A 23050-nucleotide genomic window follows, 5' to 3' on the forward strand; every position below is an offset into this window, starting at 1 on the left:
GGGAACGTTTCGAGCCAAATAAGCAAAAACAAAATCCTGTCGGGACTGGCAAAAGAATTGCGTACAACCAAAACGAAAAAAGAAAAAGCAGAGAGGTAGACTCCAATCGAAAGAGAACGAGGCAACAAACGACCCTTACAACAAGCGGCAAGATAAAAAGGGAATCGTAAAATTGCAAGTAATTTTTATATTAATAACGAATAGTTAACCAGCCACTTCACTCAATAACAACGGAAAAAGCGGAATACCAGTCCAGAGAACCAGTCCGAGAAGAGTAACGCCAAGAAGATTTGGCACTGCATGTATACAATAACAATAATATAACGTTAAATATTTAAAGTAATTAAGGACTAACAATGCCCAATTGGTTTAGTCGAAAAAAAGGGGAGGCGTCCCGTGAACAAACTAAACTTAATAACAAAATGAAATTAATAAAGCATACCCAAGAAAGACATAAAGAGGTTAGCGCCACTGAAAAAAAGCTTAAGCAAGATATACTTGATAAACAAAAACTATTTACTCAAATACAAAAAGACCTTCCCCATGCCAAAAAAGAACTTAAACAGGCAACGAAAGATGTAAAAATGGCCCAGAACGATTTAGCAGCCATTGAAAAAGCAGCAAAGAAAGCCAGCGCAAAAATCACGATGGAAGAACTTCAAGGTGTACTCAAAAACGAATACAATGCTGGAAAGTTATACAAAATGTCTACCAGTGAAGCAGACGTCACGAAGTCATATTCAGTGGCTGTTGAACCGTCGGCACCACCGTCTTCAGAACCACCATCATACCCCGCCACACTTGTTTCCAGAACACCCACGATGAATTCCTGGCCAATTCACCCAGATACCCCAAATGGCCCAAGGTTGGTTGTGAAAAAGGGACTAGACCATCAAGAAATAGAAACTATATACCCCAGGTTGCAACATGAAATGGCCGCTTACCCGATTGGAATCGAAGGTGTAGATGTGGTCAGCGATAAAAGGATACGTCAAGGACGATTATTAACTACACCAGGCGAGGATCCCTACGGAGTTAAAATGCTGTACTCACAAAGGGCGCAGCTTATACCGCCTCCTGTTTTCTCCACTCCAGCAGACGAAAGGTCAGCAATAATAAATAGAAGACGGTTGGGATTGAATTCAAGAACAGCCAGAGGTGACGGGAAAGGTCCCTATCAAGAGGCAGAAATAACAACGCCTCAAATGGTAATACCGGCTCCCGATTATACAAAAGCTAAAGAACTAAGCTCCATAAGGTTGGGACCAAGTCCAAAAAAATATCCCACCGTACGCTTAACTCGAGGAAGGCAAAGAAGGGCGCAGCTAAAAAATGGAGTGCTGACGAGAACTGAATTGTCTCGTTCGCCATCGTCAGAAACAAGACCAGTTTCTCAAGAATTCTCCCTGCAAGGAGGCCCAAAATTTGACGTGATATCCCTTGCCAATGGACAGTTCTTGCAACAAGACCCAGAGTTTCAGCGATCCTTGCAAGCGGACCCGAATTTGGACTTATCAAGTAATACCGAGACTCCTTCATCATCATCGTCGTCCGAAGAAGAAGAACGGTATGCTCAAAGACCATCGCAGCCGAATTTCGTCAAAATTACACAACCACCGTACCAACCCTTGGCTACTTCTTCCAAACCCATGAACGTGGACGAAATGATGGCTATCATGAAGAATCCTGGGAGATTAAATCTATTGAAGTGGCTAGAAGACGCGATGACATTTATCGAACATGGTCCAGGCGACACAATAAGGGACAGAATACTGGCCAACGCGATACAAAAGAAGCTAATTGAAGCGAACCGCCGAGAGGATGCAGAACAAATAGCCGATTTGTTTGACGTACCTCGCCCTAATTGGAAAACAGTCATGGAATTGTTGGCGGTAACTCATCCACAAGGCATCGCTAACAACGAGAAGGTGATAAATGACTTTGCCTTAAATTATAGTTGGAAAGAAAGGCCCATGCTCGCTATACATGGGGTATTACGAGAAATGGATATTGATATCGATGAACAAATTATGGCCGATCCAGATGGCATGCGCCTGTTCAGAAATCTCAGAGCAAAACTTCCCCAAACATTGCGAATTTTGCTACAAGGACGAGAACATTTCACCTGGAGAAATGTGGCGACAGATCTACAAAAATTCTGGAACTCTGAACTATTAGATGACCAAACCGTAAGAGTAACAAATAAGATGGATCGGTATTCCAGAACCTCTTCGTATCCAGTAACTTCGATGCCAGCACTACAACAAACATATACACCACCTCCGGTAAACGTATATAATATTCAGCCGGCGATGGAAAAAACATTGCGCCAAACACCCTATGAAGAAGGTAACAAAAGGCTTTTGCACGCATACGTTGGATCTACTAAAGAGTTCCCCACTGATGTCCAAAGTAATCAATTATTAAGTAATAGAATGATGAACCCTCCAGGTGTTTCGGGTGGCCAAACGACAAGGAGCAATGAAGCACCTAATCTACGTGAGAGAGCCACTCTACCAAGAAAAGCGAAAGAAAAAGCCAAGCCGTGGAAGCGAAAAGAGCGTTACGCGAATCCACGAAACACGCCACCTCGCGAAGAGACATCAGAGCAACAAATTTCTCCTCAACGCCAGCAGTTAACCCAACAAGAAACAACTCCAAGTAGCATAGGCGAAGCCGCAAGAATAGCGGAAACACAAGGTGAGCCATACAATTTCTTGAGTCAGTCCAACATCTTTGAACCATTAGGACTGTACATTTCACCTGAAAATGGTCAATCTTTATCAGTCTGCTACTTGTGTAAAAGTCCTGGTCACATTTCAAGCTCGTGTCTGGTTAAAGCTATATTGTGGGTCACGGATAAGGTCCTGGGAAAGGATGAACAGGGAAGTTGGGTAATCAAGCCGCGAACAAGAAAACTGCCAGACAATTTGCGACGAGAATGCAAGGAAAAATGGTCCGATTTCCTAGGCGGCAATAATCCTTTAGCACTTCCATTGCGCGACATTGATGACCTAAACAAATACCTCATATCTCAAGGGTCCCCAACATTAGAAAAAAGGGCAAATCTGTGTGAGCTATACTTTGGATTTAGACCCAAAAGCCGAGATAAAACTCATTGGCAGAATAGGACGCATTGGAACTTGCCACTTACCCAAACTAAAACAGCTCCTTGCTATTATGTCCAACATGGTTGGACTGAACATGATATGCAACAAGGACTAAACTCATCTTTAAACTAGTACGGAAGTTGTCTGATCCGGTGCGGCAACTTCCGGATAAAGTGGTACCTTGTAAATATGAAAAAATCATAAACAATGAAACCTTACCTCTATTCACCTTTTTGGGAAAACCGGAAAAAACTGACGGTATAAGCCTTACCGATGTATTTGGAGGTGAATTGATGTATTTAAGGGATATCAAAACTGGAACTATGTTCCTTGCAGACACGGGTAGTTTGCCTAACTTAATGACAAGGCAAACCGCCGAAAAATCTTATCCCAATAGTTGGAAAAACCGTCAACCTTTTACAGTGAATGTAAGGGGAATAGGAGGAACTTGCCAAATTAATTCCTTGATGATTATAAACATGGGAGAGCTCAAAGTTCCATTTGCAACGGGACAGGGCATACCATTAAACATAATTGGGTTCAAATGGTTGGGACCGGTGCAAGCCTTAACGACGATGGTCACGGAGATGAACAATCCATCGTCATGTATGAGCAATTTAGTTATGACAGCCGGTGAACCAGAGGGTGACGATCCTCTGGAATGTACCGAGGCGGGGAAACAGCGCGCAAGGCCTAACAGTGGTATTGGCTTGCGAAACACTAATGACCGAGAACGAAGTTTCAGGGGTCAAAAATCCGAACGAGCTAGTAGAAAGCCAGATTCGGACCCCCGGGGTGAAGCACGAAGTGCAAGAAAATCATCCGTCATACCTATATCAAACGAAAGAGTTGTCATGAAAGGACCAGTGAACGAATACGTGTTGAAAAAGGGAACACCGCACAAAGTAAAAAGCGAACTGCAGAAGCTCAGCGACGAAGCGATAGCTCTTGCTGGGGAAATTTACGTCCCGCCTGAACTCAATTCACCAGAAAACACAGTAATAACAGAAAAAGAATGGAGGCAAGTGTATCAACCTTATGCCAAAGAGTTGGAAGATCTGAGGGGTCATTTATCGTCTAAACAAGAACTGAAATATCCGTGTCACATCGAACTAAAAGATCCCACTGTAAAACCCTTTGTCTCAGGACCATACAACCTGAGAGGAAAAGAACAATCAGAAGCTCTCGAAGAAGCCGTAAAAAACTTTCTAGATCTCGGAGTAATAGAGACTGGATTTGCGGAATGGAAATTGGCAATATTTGTGGTACCGCAAAAAATGAACGAACGACAAAAGCAAGAAACTGGCTGGCAACAATCATGGAGGGTGGTGCAAAATCTCCAACCATTGAATGCTGCCATCAAATCTATTGAAATCGCCCCAGCGTTAATCCCCGATATTAAGCAAATGGCGCAAGGAAGAGAGGTCTTGTCACTCCTTGATTTAAAAAAGGCATACTTTCATTGTGATGTAGTTGAAGACAGTAGGACCTTTTTGGGCATAGCGGTCAAAGGTCAACATCTACGCTGGCGAAAACTCCCGATGGGACTTAAGACCGCCGTGGCCCTCTTCTCAGCTAATATGCAAGCTTGCGTCGTAGAACCTATTACAGCTCTATATCGAAAACACATGAATAATTGCAAGCGGCTTGACGAGGTAAAGGCCTCACCTATAGAAGCATACATTGACGATATATTTCTGAGTACCAAAACTGTGGAGGATCATCTAATACTGCTTCAAATAACCTTTGAACAATTAGCTAAAATGAAATTAACGCTCAGCATAAACAAATGTTTTATCGGAAAAAGACGAATTAATCTACTTGGTGCGACATTGAGCGGTAAGAAAATAGAAGTACAACCAGAACGATTGAGGGCCTTGAAAGAATTGACTCCGCCGCGTAATGTATACGAATTAAGGGGTTGGATTGGAGCCCTACGCTACATTGCAGATCATATCCCGAAACTTAGCTTAAAACTGGCAAAATTTGATGCTCTAACAGGAAACGTTCCGGCTACGCGCGGAAGGGTTACACCAGTGTTATGGACTAAAGAACTATTGGAAGATTATAAAGTCGCTAGAGAGCAGCTGAATAGCGCGGAGGTCTTGTATCACATAAATCCTGATCTCCCGTTGTTTGTGGAAACAGATGCCTCCGAAAACGGGTTTGGAGCAATTATATTTCAAACAAACAAAGAAGAAGAACCGCCCTTTACCTCAGTCTACCCAATAGCATACTACAGCCAGAAGTGGAATACGCCTGCGGCAAGGGCATACGATCCCTGCACGAAGGAACTTAAGGCCCTAAAACAAACTTTGGATAAGTGGCTATCGATCTTACACACTATGCCCTTTACAGTTATAACAGATAACATGGGAGTTTTTGGCTTGCTAAAGCGAATGAAAGACAATGCAAAAAACCCCAGCCCGCGCATGCTAATTCAACGCTGGCTGAATCATATATCTGGGTTCCAAATAACTAAAGTAATACATCGAACTACAAGGGAGGTATTTACGTCAGATGGTTTGTCTCGTTCGTTCTGGCTTGAGATGGCATTCACGCCCAAAGAAACTGGCGCGTGGGCCATACCTGAAACGACAACGAAAAAAGAAGGGGAGAAGCTCGCTGCACGAGAGAAAAAAGAAAAAATTCAACGCGTCTTGATAGCTCATTGCAGACATACAGATTGTCCTGTCGCAAAGGAAGGTTTTCATTCTTGGCAGCATTTACAGGAAGTACTACAGGAACAGAGTGGCATTAACTGCGACGTAATGTACATCCAAGAGGTAATGCGAGATAGCGAAAGGGCTATTGTAACTAAGGATGGGCTAGCAGCAGCTTATGGGCACACGCGGGGAACGACGCCACAATACAATGAATATACTGGTAATGAAACACTATATCATGTGACGCGCGTGGAAAACCTAAACTCTATATGGCAAATTGGGTTGGAATCGCGAGGACGAAAGTATATTCATCTCAGCAGAAAACCGAAATACAAGGTTCGAGGAAAACGGGTGGAAATTTCAGTTAAGCCAGCTGCGCTTAGAAAGGCAGGGTTCCTGATAATAAAAACACCTAATCCAAACGTGTTGCTATGCGAAGGACCTATCCCAAGGGACTTGATGAACGTCAGAACCCAATCTCTGAGGACGTCGCTTTAAACGATCAAAGTGTGTGATAACTAAACCGGACTACGTTGGAAGGTGAACTAGAGCCTTCGGATCTGGTATTGCAACGGCCAACGGGATTGCAGGATTGTGGTTTGAGTTGGTAAAGATGGAAATAGAGGCAAGGGAAACTGAGGAAGCAACTCTTTAGTCTGTTAGTATGCCTAAGCCAAAGAATGTACGTAAAACGTACCGGTCTTAATACTGTAATATGACCGTTATGCTGTAGGCCCTACCGGTGCCAGTACCGGTATTCCTCTCCCCTCGGACACTCTACCTATCGCCATCGTGCCATCTGTTCACTATATCTTGCAGGAATTGTATATATTTCTTTAGGCGATTCATGCAATTTTATATTTATAGGTCAGTAGGTGAAGCAAACGCATGAATGGTTTTGTATAGACTACGGTATTTAATATTCAAGTTCTGTTGAAATTGTAAGTTTGTTTTAGTGTTTTGATCACTGGATCAATTGATTTTTTGCGTTCATCATGGCGACCCCCCAACCCAGGGAAGAAGGTCATGTTGGAGGAGGTCAAAAGCAGAGAAAAATGTCGACAAAAGGAGAATCGTTGTATGAAATGCTGGGAATAGAGAAAAAGGCAACACAAGATGAAATAAAAAAGGCATATCGTAAATTAGCATTGCGCTATCATCCTGACAAAAACCCAAATAATCCAGACGCAACAGAGAAATTCAAAGAAATAAATAGCGCTCATAAAATACTTCAGGTCGGTACTTGCAGACTTGTAAATTTAATTTCACCGTTAGGGCTTCTTTTGATTTATAGGTCAGTAGGTACAATAATGTCAGAATGTCAAATATATGAATATTTTTTGTATGATTGTTTGTATTTTAGAAGTTGAAACTGTAAGTGAAATTTCATATATTTGTACCATAATATTCACATGAATGTCACTTCATCAGAATATCTGGCTCATACCATTTCATATACCAGTATACTGATATATTGATTAGTGCGGTAAATCCATTATTACATTGTCAATTAGTGTATCACCAGCAGATAGAATGAGGCTGGATTGAAACAAATTAATGCGCATGAAGGCCAAAGGTGATATAAAATTGTCATCCAATGGAATAAGATTTAAAACTTGTTTTTTGGACATCAAAACTTTATCAGGTCTCATGTAGTTTCGTACCTAACATACTTCTAGGGGGCGTAGCATGACAATTTTTTCACGTATCAATCCTAACCCCCACCTGACTACACCATCCAAAAATTACGTCAACACGACGTCACAGTGACGTAATAGAGCCCTTAAAACTATACGAACTACCATCCAAGACGCCCAAACGAGCACCCGAAATCAAACAGGTATTTTTCTCGTTTTTTCGTCGCAACGATTCCAATAGGAGAGAGATCGATAATGTCAGTCAGTTCTTTATCGTCAGCGGCAATGCCATTTCGGGCGATTGTACGTATATTTGCACATATGTACGTACGTATAGCAAGCTCTATGACGGGATTGCGATGTCGTAGTGACGTATTTTTGGATGGCATAGACAGATGGGGGTTAGGATTGACATATCAAAAAATTGTTATGCTACGCCCACTAGAAGTATGTTAGGTACGAAACTACACGAGACCCACTTTATCGACTTGTTATAATACAGCAAATTATGGTCTCCTCTCTAGTTACCAGTCTAGATTTGATACAGGAATGATTGAATAAAATTTTGTTTTTCATTCTTCCTGGGAATCAAGTTTCTAATTACAGATTTGAATAATTCACTTTTTAGGATGAAAAGAAACGAGAAATATATGATCAATATGGTTCTATGGGATTATATATTGCAGAACAAATTGGAGAAGATAACGTAAAAACATATTTTGCATTGCAGTCACCTTGGGCAAAGGTAAGACTCATGTAGGACACGTTAAACAGTTGTTTCAAACATAGATATATTCTTATCACTGACTAGGCAACTTAATAGAGCAAAACTTTTCCATGATACTCTCCATGTTCATCCAATCTATGTACTGTGTAGTTTAATGAATTTCAGCAAGGCATTATGGTGTTTGTCATCACTTATCAATAATCGAATATATGATGATGTGATATTTGTCCTCATAGTCTCAAATGTCTTTAGTGTTGCCGGTAAATTTTTCTTCATTACAGGCACCAATATATTAATACCTATCCCATTATACTATTTGCATTATAAGCTATAGTAAGTTTGCAAAAATGTGGGTATACAAGTATATGTAGAAAGTGTACGAAGAGAACAAATCAAGGCATAGCAACATTCTTATAAACCATTTTTTTTCCAATTTCCTGTAATATGATACGTAAATTTACACGAAGTATATTAGCGATGATTCATTGGGAATTGAAAATTTAACAAGGAATATTTGTTGTATAACGTACCTGTAATTATAAAATTTTATGTATTGTACTTGTTCATAAACTATTAGTTTAGTGATTTCAAATGTACGCTTTTTGCAGTGTCCATATGGTTATTTTAGCTTGCATTTTTTAAGTACTATATACAGCATTGTGGTAATTAACATCCTTCCGTTATGGTTCCATTGCAATCAATGAGGCTATGCTATGCATAGTAATTTGTCTTGTTTGGGGTTAGTACCTGTGGTGTGTTAATAAGTTGTAACCTGAAACAAATACACTTTCTAAAATTACCCAACCAATTATTTCTGTCCCCAATGTACTAGTTCACCCATAAATGACATAGTTCATGATTGTCACAATGGATGGGGGTATTACTTATAAGTGACAAATGCGATGTGAATGGAACATTTTTTGATATTATGTACTATTTGTTTAAAATATATTTATTGATTCTGACATATAGCCAGTACCTATATTACAGAACTATCAGATTTCTTATATCCGATATATTCTGGCACAATGTTAATTTACCAATTTAGTTTTTTTAGCAATAGGAAATTTGCAATAGTGAATTTGATGTTTATTGAACATTAATTATTTTTCATTTTTTTTTCAGGGACTTGCATTCTTCTGTTGTCTTATCACGTGTTGTTGTTTCTGTTGTTGTTGTTGTTTCTGCTGTAATTGTTGTTGCGGTAAATGCAAGCCAGATATTGATGAAGATGCTGAATTCATTCCTGCCGAAGACTTAGAAGATGGTGAGTACCATAAATGCTGAGAAAAGTTTAGGTTCTGTATGCCAAAGAAAAAAACTCTTTTTACATCATCTCACTTTGCCAAGTAAATTTAATACAATAAGGAAAGCCTATATAGCTAAGTTTTCAAAGACTTCAAATTCGGGACTTGAATAATTCTTCCGAAGGTATATTTAAGTTGCTCCTGCAAAACAAGTGTTTTCAGAAAATAATCTTGGGCTATTTGAAAATATTCACAATCTATTGAGCTATTTTTTCTAGTTTCGACCTAGACAGCTTACGTACATGGGTCTCTTCCAGTTACAAGTCCTGAGTTTCCGTTATTGTATAATGCTAGTCGAGTATTTCTTCTCGATGTTTAGATCTAGTTCGTGCTGTATATAACCCGGGGTAATGTGATCCGCCTTGCAGCAGCCTTGAGTAGTGTTGATGACTTATGAACGTTGTATTATTGCTATATAAAATATATATACTGTGTTCACCATTCTCAAATGTTAATAGAAACCTGGTTATTTTAAATGCTTCAAAGAAGTAAGTGACATTCCACAGTTTTACATGATTATTTGAAAACATCTCAAATTAAGAACTTTTAATAAATTTTCCATTTTCTGGTGTCATATGGCGAGATTTGAAATGTGCCTGCTTCTAAAACCTCTCGAATGTTTTCATTTCTGTTACATATTAGCTTTAAATTTGAGATTTGTGTAAAATTATAGATAAAATGTACTTCTATCGTGTCTATAGCGTTTTACAATTATATTTTTAGTAAATCATTGATAGCTTTTTGTGCTACAAATATTTGTAATTTCAATCTTAATCAATCTAATGTGATGTGGAATATAATCATGCATAAGTTTACTTGAAAAATAGTTTTTATTCGAAGAATAATCATGTTATATACTAAAAAAATAATTCAAATCAAAAGTTGATATAACCTACATGACAATGAAAAGAGGATGATCTCATAATATTTCTGATGAACTGATTCTATGTACCAATGCTTGAAGTCACACTCAATATATTCATATGCACGGTGCCATGGAGTTCTTGCTAAATCTTTCATTGTCTGCATACTGAAACTTTTTTTATAATAATAAATAAAATAAAATCCATGGTATATTAATTCAAGCTTATGTGATTATAACAATATTACTCGATTCAGATAATAAACTTAGTTTTGTATTTTAGTAATTTAGAAGCCTTTCTTGTCTTGTAAGCTACGGTAATAGTTTATTGGTAAGATTGATTCAAAACAGAAAATCAATGTCTGTCATGCTTCCCTTATAAGAAATTTCTTGTGACAGCTTGTATGCTTTAAGTTTAAAGTATGAAATTTTTGCATGTAAATGACTTCGCAATTTGTTGTGGATAGGACTTATTTCTGTTTTGTATCAAATTGATCTCAGCATGGTGATTGTGACTGTAGTAATACAGCTGATTTTGTCTTTTTTTATATGATAACTCTCATATGATAACGCTGTAAAAAGTTTTAGATTGATTTTTACAGCTATATAGCCCTCACCTATGTCTTTATTCTCACCTCTTTCTTTGCTATCGTTGCACTCCAAGTTACTGCCCACCACCTTTCAAACCCAACATTGTTTGTACAGATGAATAATATTTACGCCAACATAATTTTGCATCTGCATAAAATTGGACAAAAAGCATTTGCTACTTATTAACAAACTCATTCACATCTGGTGATTTATAACAATGCTGAATTTCACACACACATTTGTTTTTAATGCACGTATGACTAATTCTCTGTATAATTCTTATTAATATCATACTTGATTAAAATTTGAATGAAAAATAGACTTATTTTTAAGCAACAACGTATATAAAAATTTATCAAGTGTGATGGTTTAATAATGATTAACGAATACGGTAACCTAAATATTGAAACGAAAGACTTTGTGAAACATGTGTTTTTTTCTGGATTGTATTGACGTTCTGTCCGCAAACTTTGATGCACGAGCGAGCATTGTCATCAATACAAATTTGTAATAGCAATTCAAGTATCTTATATCATTACATATGTCATTCACGGCGTTATACATAATCACTTCCATTGTTCCATGCATGTATGATAATTTTTTTTCAACTAAATTTTATCTTTTTGATGCTGTTTTTACAGTGTTGGAGCTTTTGAAACACGAAAATATGTCAGATAACACAAGTGAACAAGGTTTTAAAAATGATTATAATTGTTTGTAATTTTGCTTGGTAGTTGCTTATAATTGAACTAAAAAATGATTAATGGTGACTCTTTAATTTGATGCCAATATTATCATATTAATTCATATGGTACGTTTTTTACTTATTAATTTGCACATAATGTAAAATATGTTAGTTTCCTAATTATACGATTGGCTTTGCCGATTGGCTTTGGATAATAATGGCTGACCACACACCTTGCTTTAAATCTATCGTCACTCTTCAAATTATTTACAAAGAGTAATATTATTTTTTTCTTTTCAAATTCTTCTTTAATGAGTTAGCAATAGTAATCTGAATAAATCATTTGTAATTCAAGCTAATAACAAATACCTGAATTCACTGATAAAACATTTTGACTTCCATATTTATTATATAGAACATTATAATTCTGAACATTAGTGTTGTAAGATAAGCCCTTAAAAATAATTCCACAAGTAAACTTTTTGCTTTGCGTATTCTTGTGTAGGCCTACATATCAAGCATTTTGTCATCAATTTATCAGGATGATGTTATTAATTCTACTACAATAATTATGAAGATGATTAACTTAGATTAGCATGAAAATGGCAAATAAAGGATACAGTGAACTACATAGAAATTCTCATATTAACGTAGCACACGGTCACAGTATTTAAATTTATCAACTATCAATATTATGAAATTGCAGGCAAAGATGATGAAAGTACAATAATATTCTGTGGATAATGGCACATGTAAAATAATCATAGAAATAGTTTTGAATGACATGCCTACCTAGACATTGTAGTATTATTTGAATAAGAATTTAAAAATTTGAATCAAAAGAGCCATGGGTCACCAAAATCAGTTTAGAATACATTTATGGTATAAATTTTTTTTTTTGTTTTAGAAATCCGTTTGCAAAATTTGATATTGTTTTGCTTATTATGATTTTGAAGTTATTGAATCTAAAGAGAGCAATGCACATATGTATGACACTTAGGTACTGAATCGTAAAAATAAGCAGATTCTAACTACAGAAAAATGATTTTCAAGTTCACTTTGTTGTAGATAATGATCACTAGTTACTACTCGCTTATGCATGCTTGATTTGCATGTATCTACTGTTTCACTATCACATATATTATAGTTTTAGCTGAGAAGATAATTTGTCACTGGTATAATTATAGCTAATTATAATATTTGAATTGAATCAATAATAGGGATTTAGGAGCTTAAAATTGAATATTTCTATCAATAAGTTCATCAATATTAGTGTTGTGCAGCTGCTCACTTCTATGTTCCATTTTAAGATGGGTATTATTAATAATGGAGAGTGTGCTTTAGCTGTATTATAGATCAATTTTGATTTCTATATTTAAAATGAGTAAGTCAAAATAGGATAATATATATAGGGAATTCCAATATATAGATAATAATTTTGGAAGTGGAGATTGATATCCTGGTTATAAATACCCACAAGCCAAACTTTGACATGATATGTGCAGAATTTCCCTAGGAATTTCTATTTGAAAGTTTCATGGTTTGTACCATGCCGTTGCTTTCTTTTGTTTTTATGTATGTTTTATATATATACAATAATCCACTCAGTCATTTTTGGTATACTATTGCTGCATGGTTGCTTGCTTTTTACATATCATATGTTCTGCAGTTTTGTGATTTTTTTTTGTGATTTTTCATATCATCCAGTTTTATTATTTTAGAAGTAATGTAATACACCATATAAATAAGTGTTTAAGAGTTTGAATATCTAATATTCAGTTCTCAAATTTGAATGTTTGATATGGTTCAAACTGACAAGGCTTTCTAATATCAGGCTCTATTTATAATGTTGAAAATTCAGAAATATATTGTTTTTCATGATTGACATTAAATCATGTCTTTGGCCTTGTTCCACTATGCAGGGCGCCGTTCTTATCCGGATAATTTGGATCGTTCTGGAACTGAACCTGTTACGAGTCAACCCATTGTTCTCGGCCCACCTGAGACCGGCACGTAGTTCATTTTATTGTCAAGAATTCTCTGTTTTATGTAAGGTTTGAAGCATGATGTTAGTTTGTTTCGCATGTTGCATCTTGTGTCTGCTCGATTTGATTTGTTTGATGATCAATTCCTATTTCACTCTCATCATAATTCATTTAGTCATTTTTTATTATTCGAATCTTTAGTGCATGTTGTAATAATTCATTGATCATTTTTATCACCACAAAGGGATGCTTGAGAATGAAAAGTAAAAATTCGATATGAACACCACTAAGTCCCAATGTGTTTATTACCATAATAACATGGCTGACTAAATACTAGGGTATAGTGTTATTGAATAAAGATGATAAGACACCAATCGTGTGCAAATGGACAATATCAGCTTGCTGTTAAAAATAATTGTATTTTTATAATTGAGCGACACATTTGGGTGTAATTAGTATTGTTTTATTAACATCATAAGCTAAATTACTAAAAGAATGCAACTAAAAGAAATGCAGTTCAGGTCATAACATTTCTATCCGATTGATTACCTGAAATATGTCAAAGCATACAGGAAATGGATCCTAGATTTTTTTTTTAAAACGATATAGATACTTTTTTTATTAAAACCTGAATATAAATACTTCACTCTTCAAATTTCCTGTCGTGCTTGGAATTACCAACTTTTCTCAAATTACAATTGTGCATACTATTATGATTAATGCCGAAATAAGTGTTGTGTGATATTAATCCTTTTTTGTCATATAATTTCCTTTTAAATGATCTACGGTACTAATTTGAAGTAACAAACATATCTGATAAACTGCTAAATTGAAAAAAAAATTGGTAAATGTTACTGATCGAATTTTGTGATTTTAAAGATTGCAAAGCCAACATGAAATACATAAGAAGGTAAGAATTGTGAAAAGAATTTAATAGGGAGATTTATGTCTTGTACATGTACATATGATCGGAGTCTCGAAGAGATAGTGAGATTCCTAATTTTATCTGTATTATACTTGTATTATCATATAATACATATATATGTATAGTCACATAGTGTTCTCAATTTTGTACCCAAATGGTGGAATATGGATTTCCACAATTTGTTGAAGGGGAAACTGAATTATAAATATCTTAGCTTTAATGACAAGCAAGTGATTCAAAGGTTCAAAGGTCAAGGATATAATTGACGAATCCCAAATCGATTTATTTTGTGGCAAAATCATTATATATTCCGAGTTAGGTTTGGGCTTACAGATTTTATCTGTAAAAGCCACAGGAACGTTCACTTTTACCTTATATTTCCAAATCTTACCACATGAGATTACTACTTCTATAGCAACTAGTTTGTGTACACAGTGAAGTAAATAAATGAATCATTAACATGGAGGTACTGATATATCAATGTGTTCAAATATGTGTGTGCCCTTGCGAATGTCTTTTCAATGTATAGAATATAATCTTAAAAAGGGTGATTTACATATTTATACATCTTAATGCTACACTAGCACTAAATTTTGAAATTTGGTCAAATTGTCCTTCGAATGTCAAATGTTTTATATTCATTTTCTACAGTTTAATTGCTGGCCACAAAAATGCTTAAAACAAATACTATAACCGGTGTTCTATGTAGCCTAATATAAACCAGTGAGGTGGCTTCACAATGTGAATTCCACAGTTAACACCATGACAAAAAATCTCGTGACTTCATTGTTTAGTATTGGGGCGTTCACTATGTCTCAATTTCATTTGAATAGCATATAACAGCATTGAGGGCTTATGTGTTGAGCAATTGAAGTATTTTCTTTCACAATCACTACCTTCAAAGTTTCACAGTATGACCAACAAGACTTTGATTCAATTCATAAATAATAGATAAAACCAATATATTATTGTTTCTTAATTTTGTTCATTTCCATATTCAAACACAGTGAACATGGCCTAATTTAGAATACATTCGATAGTTCATATTCAGAAATTATTTTAAAATTCGGAATAGTAATATATTCGCTTCTGGCTATCCTTGTTTATTAGATTGTTCTCTTATTTTGTGATGCCAATTTTTCCAATATTGGATCTAGGTTTTCTAAGAAATATCTCTTGGAATTAAAGTATATTACTCAAATAAATGTAAAGATTGGGTTGTCATTCGGATTCGGTACAGCATAATTTCAATCAATCTCATTTCCTGCATTTTCCTGTTTCACAAAATGTTAAAGCTTTTTATTCTGAAAGTACATCGCTTTATAAATTTGCATCCCTTGATTAATAATTTCCTGTGTTGTCAGAGTTGTCATTATTCAATTCCGGCATCCGCTACGCATGCTGCTGCAGTATGCTCAACTTCTCAGTAATGATATATTTGGACAAAAATATTTCCATATGTGAAATTGGATGCATATGCCATATGTGACTCTATGTAAATACCAATCCACATGAAGCTTAGAGCTTGTTTTGATTGATCACTGTACTGGCCTACAGTTTTTTAAAGTAGGATGTTTTTGTTAGATGTTATTTATACATAGGACCATATTTATTTCACAATTTACTCAAACGCAGATATTTTTACTTAAGTTATATTGTTTGTTTCACATGATTAGTATGTAGATTATTTCATTGATATATTGTCTTCATAAAATCCACAGCTACATTTCCTGTTAACTAGAAAAGGCCTAGACTATTTCACATCTTCAAGTAGCTTCACCTGCAGTTGAACATCTAAAAACTTTTCGATACAACTGTGTATATTCAAACATGGAAATGAAAAATCGACCACTGGACGGCAATATGCAACTTGAACAATTTTCTCCAAAATTTAAAATTTTTTTTATATATAAGGCCATCTTATTTGTGTGTTTGTTATTAAATCAGGTGTGGTGGTAAATCTAGATAGAATGTATGAATAATTTATTGCAGGCAGCCCTCAATGGCATAGTACATATCAGTGTGTCATCATCCCTCTAACCTTTGGCATTACCAAATGAAAACACACTTGCACGTTCAGACACATTTAAATATTGTGGATAATTTTTGTAGCTTTTTGGTTTGGACACACATTGATGCCTGTAAATCACTTCTTATATATCCCTCAGACTCCCAATCACTTTTATTTCACAGTTTATTAACTCTTGATTTTTGACAATCAGCATTGCTGCCTTGAGTGACATTTAATAGACTATTTCTCTTAAAATTTATCACCTGTACAAAAATATGATTCTCAAAATCAATTGTTCAATAATATGTGATAAAGTGTCTGATACTTGAAGTAACTTTGCTAGTCAGGGGAATTGTATGAGGTAATCAAAAGTATATACGATAGTACCAATGAAGATGCGAATTCTTCCACTGGCCAAATGCAGTGATAACATCATACCATCAAATTTAATTGATCGAATGGTATTGGTAAATCAATAACTAAATCACTTTTGAATTGAATATTCACTCCATTTAATTCAATTTTTATTATATCTACAGTTTGTATGCTATTGCAAATAATGTAATCCTTATGGTATATTATGCATACACCATCCTCTTTTTTCAGATTCTGAAAATGACCCTCCAGTCACAATGCAGCCCGGTGGTGCTACACAGGAATCAGCTGATAATTCTACTGCAATTCCTTTGCCTATGGGCACCGAAGGCTTCCAATCATCAAATGAAAAAGCTCCGTTAACAACCAATGCAGCACAAACTTCTTATAATGGCATAGAATGATTCACATACTAGGACCGAGCAGTAGGAATGTCAGCACGATTAAACGACAGAGACACAATAAATCCCCCTTTGAAATTACCTTATTAGTATCAGTTTTCGAGTCCAATCATTATTTATAATTGTGGGTTTGTGTTTACTGTATTAGCCTGCTTGAACTTTGAAACTTTTTAATGAAACATCGAAGTAGGCGAAATAACACTGTTAAAATAAGTACTGGAGAAAATTCAATGTATGATATGTGAAAGTTCAGCATATGCCTGGCTTGTATTAGTTTTTTTGCACATAAAGTCCTTCATTGTAATTATCAAATATATTCAAACCTCTATAATATTTAGTCTATTGGGCATTCCTGCTGCTCAGAAATTCTTCTTCATTATGATCAAAAGTTCCTGGTCCTGCACAATTGTGCTTATTAATCAGACATTGTTCACTCCATGCAAGCATCCTACCACTTTGACTTATGGATGGCAGAAAAGGTTGTAGTTCTACATGTAGATGAGCTATTTTATCAGCTTCCCACCAGTAACAATTATGTCAAGCATTTTTAGTGATCTGATCATAGAGAGAGCATTGTTTTCTGGGTCAGCCACTGTAAATAAAATTCTTGTCATTTTATTGATTCCGCCCTACTTTATGGAGCACTTGTTTAAATTAAGGCTTTTTTTTCGTTTGAACTTTTGATTCTTTTTTGTTTATTTGTATCTTACGATAGATGGTCGTTTAATCATCTCAGTGATATTACAATATTTACCCTGAAGTTTGCACATTGATTATGGGTGCAAGATTGATCACAGCATATAAAATGCAATCAAAGCTTCAGTGGTTATTGTGTTTATATAATACTAGGAATTTTTTTTATCAGGGTATAATCAATCGAAAACCTCTCCTGGTACAAATAATTGTCCACAAGCAATGTGGAAAGCGCCAACATCCTAAACCTTGTGTAACAGTGTAAAATTACATAAATGCATAAAACATCATGCTTAGTTCAATATCATCTCCAATAAGTCAACTGCATAATGTTTATAACACAATACGTTGAGTTGTTACCCAGGAAGCTATATGAAAATGCGAACCATGAGCTTTGTTTTAAATGAATCAACATTCACCTTTTTCATAGAAAATTTAGTTTCAATACTTCATAGAGATATAGATAATTACTCTCTATTGACTGCAATACAGATTCTATTTTCTTTATCAATCAATGTGTGTGTTTCAACAACTAATTTTTCTGAATGTATCTATTTATATTAGTCACATTATTTAAAGCATTAGGAAGTTTCAAACCTTAACCAATTCCACTTATCATGCGAGGAATAAATATATTGATATAGAAATAAGTTTGCCTAAAATCTCCCCCCCTGAAGTCTATTTGAATTACCGTATTTAGAATTGAGTGGAATTGTAGCATTTACAATAGTATGATGGCTCGCATGTAACTCAAAACTTAATCTCAAGCTGTTTCATTTATTTAACTGCCAATCTTATGCAACTCGATAGATACTGTTTTTATAAAGATTTTTTTGACTGGATATTATTATATTCTTGTTAAAAATGTATCAAATGGTAGGATTGTTATGGTAGATAGATGTTTTTTGTCTGCTAATATTTCAGCCCCCATTATCTCCTAAATTAGTAGTTTCAAGTTATTTATCTCTACTATTCCAGCTTTTTCCGGTTACAATATTGTCTTTAATGTCAGTTCAAGTGAATAATTACTATTTCTGTTGGTAACCTTTAATAAATTTTGTGTTCGATTCAATATAGCCAATTTCTATTGCGATTGATCGAAATCTTTATACTAATTAAAATACCGTAGAGCCATGTATTCTTTAATTTGAAAAAGTTTGTGGGTTGTTTCTCGGCTTAGAAAGAGTCTGGAGTCTGGGGGTTGGAACAATAATACAGTAGAAACTTTACTTACAAAATTAATTCGTTCTGTGAACAGGAAAGCATTTTATGCTCAGCCCCTACCAAAACCTCGTAGGTAGCCTACCCGCTGGAAAAAACTGGCCAATGGGGGATGGCAGGATGAATAGCCAATGGCAGAGCTGCCCATTTGCTTAAACAGCCAGAATTCGGGGTCTTCCATCATTAGAAGTTTCTTCTATAGTATTGAATTTAAACAAATGGTGTTAGAATGCCTGCCTTAACTGCCGAAAGGTAAGTTTAAACACAGAATCCTCCTAAATTCGAAGTCCACCAGGGATAGATAGATCAGTTTGGAATTTTTATTCTGAGGTACAAGAAGCAGGAAAGTTTAGATCTTGATGCGCATTGAAATTAAGAGAATTTCAGCATACATTAAGGTCACCCTGTTTCCGAACAAGACTGTTGTAAACTTGTAATAGTGTTTCTATCTATTGCTTCGCATATCAGATGTAAACTTGTAATAGTGTTTCTATCTATTGCTTCGCATATCAGATGTTTTATTCTGTCTGTAAAGTTGTATGCTCATCATTGTAGGAAGTTGAAAAACAGTGCCAGTCGGATCATAATATCAATTGGAAAAGTCAAAAAAATTGAATTGGAGATCATCCTGGTGGCCATCCCATTTGTCTCCCACCTAACACATGAATATGCAAATGATAAATTGACTGTGAACCATGAATGCCATCATTTATGACAATGCGGAATCCTTCTTTTAACTTGAGTTCATTGGCCACTAGTCTTGCAGTGTTCATCAGGTGACCTGAAATTAGAAGAGATAAAAGAGCGCTAGACTATTTTTAAAAATTGTAACCTAAGAAGGATATCTTACCTAACAAAAGTGTGTCATCAACAGTTGCTTCGCTTAGTCTAGGAATGGGTTTCTTTGGAATGACAAGAGCATGAACCGGAGCTTGTGGAGAAACATCATGAAATGCGATACACTAAAAACATCAAATAGGATTACTATATTTTCAGTTATGATTGGCATTTGAGCACAGCGTTCATCACCTTGTCATCTTCCATAATTATATTGGCAGGAATGGATTTATCAATTATTTTGCTGAAAATAGTAGCAGTAGCTGCTTGGTTTGCAGCAGCATCTTTCGCCCTCTGCACTTCATCCATTCTCTGGGCATTGCAAGTCTGTAACGAAATGAGCAATTAGTCATTTGGTATAGTTCGCCTCCCGACTGCCAGATCTGGAGTCTTTTAAAAAAATTTTCAATTTGGGAATGGTCTTATTCCCCATTCTAAGAACTTCATACATCTAGGCTTTGGAATAACGGGTAATCATTTATTTTTGAAAAGGAAGCAAATAAAACATTTTATTTAGACAACTGCTGCACTGTAAATGGACCATATTTGATATTTAAAGCACATGACTATACTATCAGACTATGAAGAGCGTGCATAATACTGTAACTCAGAATCAACCAGTTATGTCGCCAGTTTAACCTACCCATAGCGATCGGCTTTGTGAAGAAAACAATCGGACGGTACGAGAAGCTCCAACCAAAAGTAGATTTAGCAGAGATGAACTCATGTCGAAAATCGCCCAATGTTGTGATGATTTTTTCCCACCTTTGACCTAAAAAAGTACCTACTTTCTTTTCCTCGACCCTTGACCCCAGATTTTTTTAATACTTTATCCATAGCTGTTTTTTGCCTCACCAATACAAAAAATTGATTCTCATTTAGAAACATGCACAATACACATGTACAAGATCTTGCTGGCCCGAGTCACAATGGATGGTCCCCCGACCCTTGACCCCTGAAAAAATCTCCGCGTTTCGGAGAATTGGCTTTTAGGAATGGTTCACCTGTTCAAAACTATCATTTTTATAAATGAATCCTCATGCCCCTTACAGGTACTGATAGCCAATTTTATCCTAGTCTACCGCAGCTATTCCGAGACTAATTTTTGAATACTGCCAATAAACTCAATTACCTCAAAAGACAAAATGACAATCATGTTTTTGATTTACGAATAATTCTTAAAAACACAACAAAAAACTGACAAACAACACCCAAAACCCCGAAAACATGGCAATGTTTATACGTAATGCTTGTATATTTTTTATTTTTGTATCTTGTACATTTTTTATTTTTATTTTTTGAAACTTCATCGTTTTTGGCTGAATCCAGAATTTCAAAAAACCTTACAATAGTTAGAGTAATTTGATACATACCTTTATCATATTTTACCAAAACCTGTAGGGTCACATTTTGGCCAGAACAGCCATAGACCACTTATAACACTGTCGCCCTTGAGTGGTGCATACCATATATGTACACACCCTTTAAACTTGACCATTCCCGCGTTTTTTAGTATGTGGTATCATCACTCAATGGTGTTGTACATTCATCCAAATTCTTAATTTTTTTTATTACTATATTCATATGCAGTGTGTTTCATGTTGTGTAGTGTCTCTATTTATAGATGTTGTTTTGTCTAACAAACTCCTTTGTACAAACAGTTTTGTACACTCCACCCTTATCCCTGTTACCACACCCACCCACCCTCCTTGCACAACTGCCTGTATAAAACCATATTGTACATATTTAATTTACCCTATTATAATTTATATATATCAAAAGGGGTGTATGCCGCACATTTGTGTTTTAGGCCATGGTCTTGTGCATACATCCCGTATCCAGTATTTATAATTACTTACTCTTTTATATTGCTTTTACGAGACGAATAAACATACATACATTTGTCTGAGAGTAAGAAGTGCCCGTGCTGCTGCACAAATTGCAATTGTTACTTCATTAATAACTTATTGATGAATGGTTATTGTTGTAGAAATAAACCGATCAATCAATGCTCGGGGAAACAATCATTGTGCGACATCTATCTCCACAAATATAAAAGCAGTTTAGGACTACACTAATTTGGTCAAGATGAATAGTCCCCACACCTCGGGCTATTTTCAACTCGGGAAAATTGGTATTGGGACGTTAAGATACAATTTCATTCATCCATTTCAATTATGGTGGCGGCTAAAACCCAGATTATACTTTGGCGTACAATATGTAGGCGATTTTGATTTTCGGTGCCCATATATATGAATTGGTTTTTGTTTAAACACACAAATATTTGTGGGTAATTCTTGTCCCAAACAATTACAGTTCAAAACGTTGAAAAAATAAATTTAGTCGAATAAATGAATTTGAGATGATCTACTTCATTATTATTGAAAACAAAATAAGCTTAAAAAAATTTAAATGAATGGTTTTTAGCCTAATAATGCATTTTTTGATAAATATAAGATAATATTGATATAGCTCATACCGTGTTTCCCCGAAAATAAGACCTAGCCTGAATTCTAAAAATGATTTTAATATAAGACCTCCCCTCAAAATAAGACCTAGTCGATAAAAAGAAATCTCAACTTCACGTTTTAAATGATTGATAATATATGTTTTGCATTTCTTTTAAATAAAAACGTGTTATTTATAAGTAAATGGTTTTTTAATAAATGAAAAAATAAGGGACATCCAGAAGTATGCGCACCAAGATGGCGCACAACCTGAACTAAGGTTGTGTACCAGGTTAGGGTTCAGGTTATGCGACATCTTGGTGCGCATACTTCAGGAGTACAAAAATAAGACATCCCCCGAAAATAAACCCAAGTGTTAACATTACGAAAAAAATTGAAATAAGACCCAATCTTATTTTGGGGGGAACACCGTTAGCTATACCAAATAATCTAATAAGTAACCACGAATCTAATAACTATTATACTTTTCACTATTTTGGACTTTTTTTATCGTAGATTATAAATGGGTATTGTGACATCGGTTTTCTGGTGCCATGGCGTTTTATTACA

The 23050-nt window shown here is 35.5% G+C and overlaps 2 protein-coding genes across 4 annotated transcripts; one reads left to right on the forward strand and one right to left on the reverse strand.

The window, feature by feature from the left end:
* The first annotated feature begins 6615 nt into the window (after nt 1–6615).
* On the forward strand, nt 6616–19111 carry LOC120330714 (dnaJ homolog subfamily C member 5-like). 3 transcript variants are annotated; one of them, XM_039397611.2, is made up of 6 exons: nt 6616–7011; nt 8042–8158; nt 9266–9407; nt 11542–11592; nt 13508–13634; nt 17113–17253. In XM_039397611.2, the coding sequence occupies exons 1-5, from the start codon at nt 6772–6774 to the stop codon at nt 13600–13602; spliced, it is 645 nt and encodes a 214-aa protein (XP_039253545.2). In that variant the 5' UTR covers nt 6616–6771; the 3' UTR covers nt 13603–13634; nt 17113–17253. The 3 variants fall into 3 exon arrangements, with proteins under 3 accessions (XP_039253545.2, XP_039253546.1, XP_039253544.1); XM_039397612.2 differs by lacking the exon at nt 11542–11592 and having other exon boundaries at nt 6618–7011; XM_039397610.2 differs by lacking the exons at nt 11542–11592; nt 13508–13634 and having other exon boundaries at nt 6620–7011; nt 17113–19111.
* Nucleotides 19112–19502: 391 nt separating this feature from the next.
* LOC120330717 (putative HIT-like protein Synpcc7942_1390) lies at nt 19503–20833 on the reverse strand. Its single transcript, XM_078113416.1, has 4 exons — nt 20677–20833; nt 20226–20360; nt 20047–20158; nt 19503–19977 (listed from the first exon to the last, which is right to left on the reverse strand). Exons 1-4 carry the CDS (start codon nt 20758–20760, stop codon nt 19820–19822), a joined length of 489 nt encoding a protein of 162 aa, XP_077969542.1. The 5' UTR covers nt 20761–20833; the 3' UTR covers nt 19503–19819.
* Between the last annotated feature and the right edge of the window lie 2217 nt (nt 20834–23050).

The sequence above is a fragment of the Styela clava genome, chromosome 6 (genome assembly GCF_964204865.1).
Source record: "Styela clava chromosome 6, kaStyClav1.hap1.2, whole genome shotgun sequence".
Classification (NCBI taxonomy): Eukaryota; Metazoa; Chordata; class Ascidiacea; order Stolidobranchia; family Styelidae; genus Styela; species Styela clava.

Coding starts and splice junctions, on each gene's coding strand:
- LOC120330714 (XM_039397610.2), top strand. CDS start 6,772: ATGGCGACCCCCCAACCCAGGGAAGAAGGTCATGTTGGAGGAGGTCAA. Junction 7,012..8,041: donor GCGCTCATAAAATACTTCAG/GTCGGTACTTGC, acceptor TTCACTTTTTAG/GATGAAAAGAAACGAGAAAT. Junction 9,408..17,112: donor TGCCGAAGACTTAGAAGATG/GTGAGTACCATA, acceptor CTCTTTTTTCAG/ATTCTGAAAATGACCCTCCA.
- LOC120330717 (XM_078113416.1), bottom strand. CDS start 20,760: ATGAGTTCATCTCTGCTAAATCTACTTTTGGTTGGAGCTTCTCGTACC. Junction 20,159..20,225: donor TAATTATGGAAGATGACAAG/GTGATGAACGCT, acceptor TGATGTTTTTAG/TGTATCGCATTTCATGATGT. Junction 19,978..20,046: donor TGATGACACACTTTTGTTAG/GTAAGATATCCT, acceptor TTCTAATTTCAG/GTCACCTGATGAACACTGCA.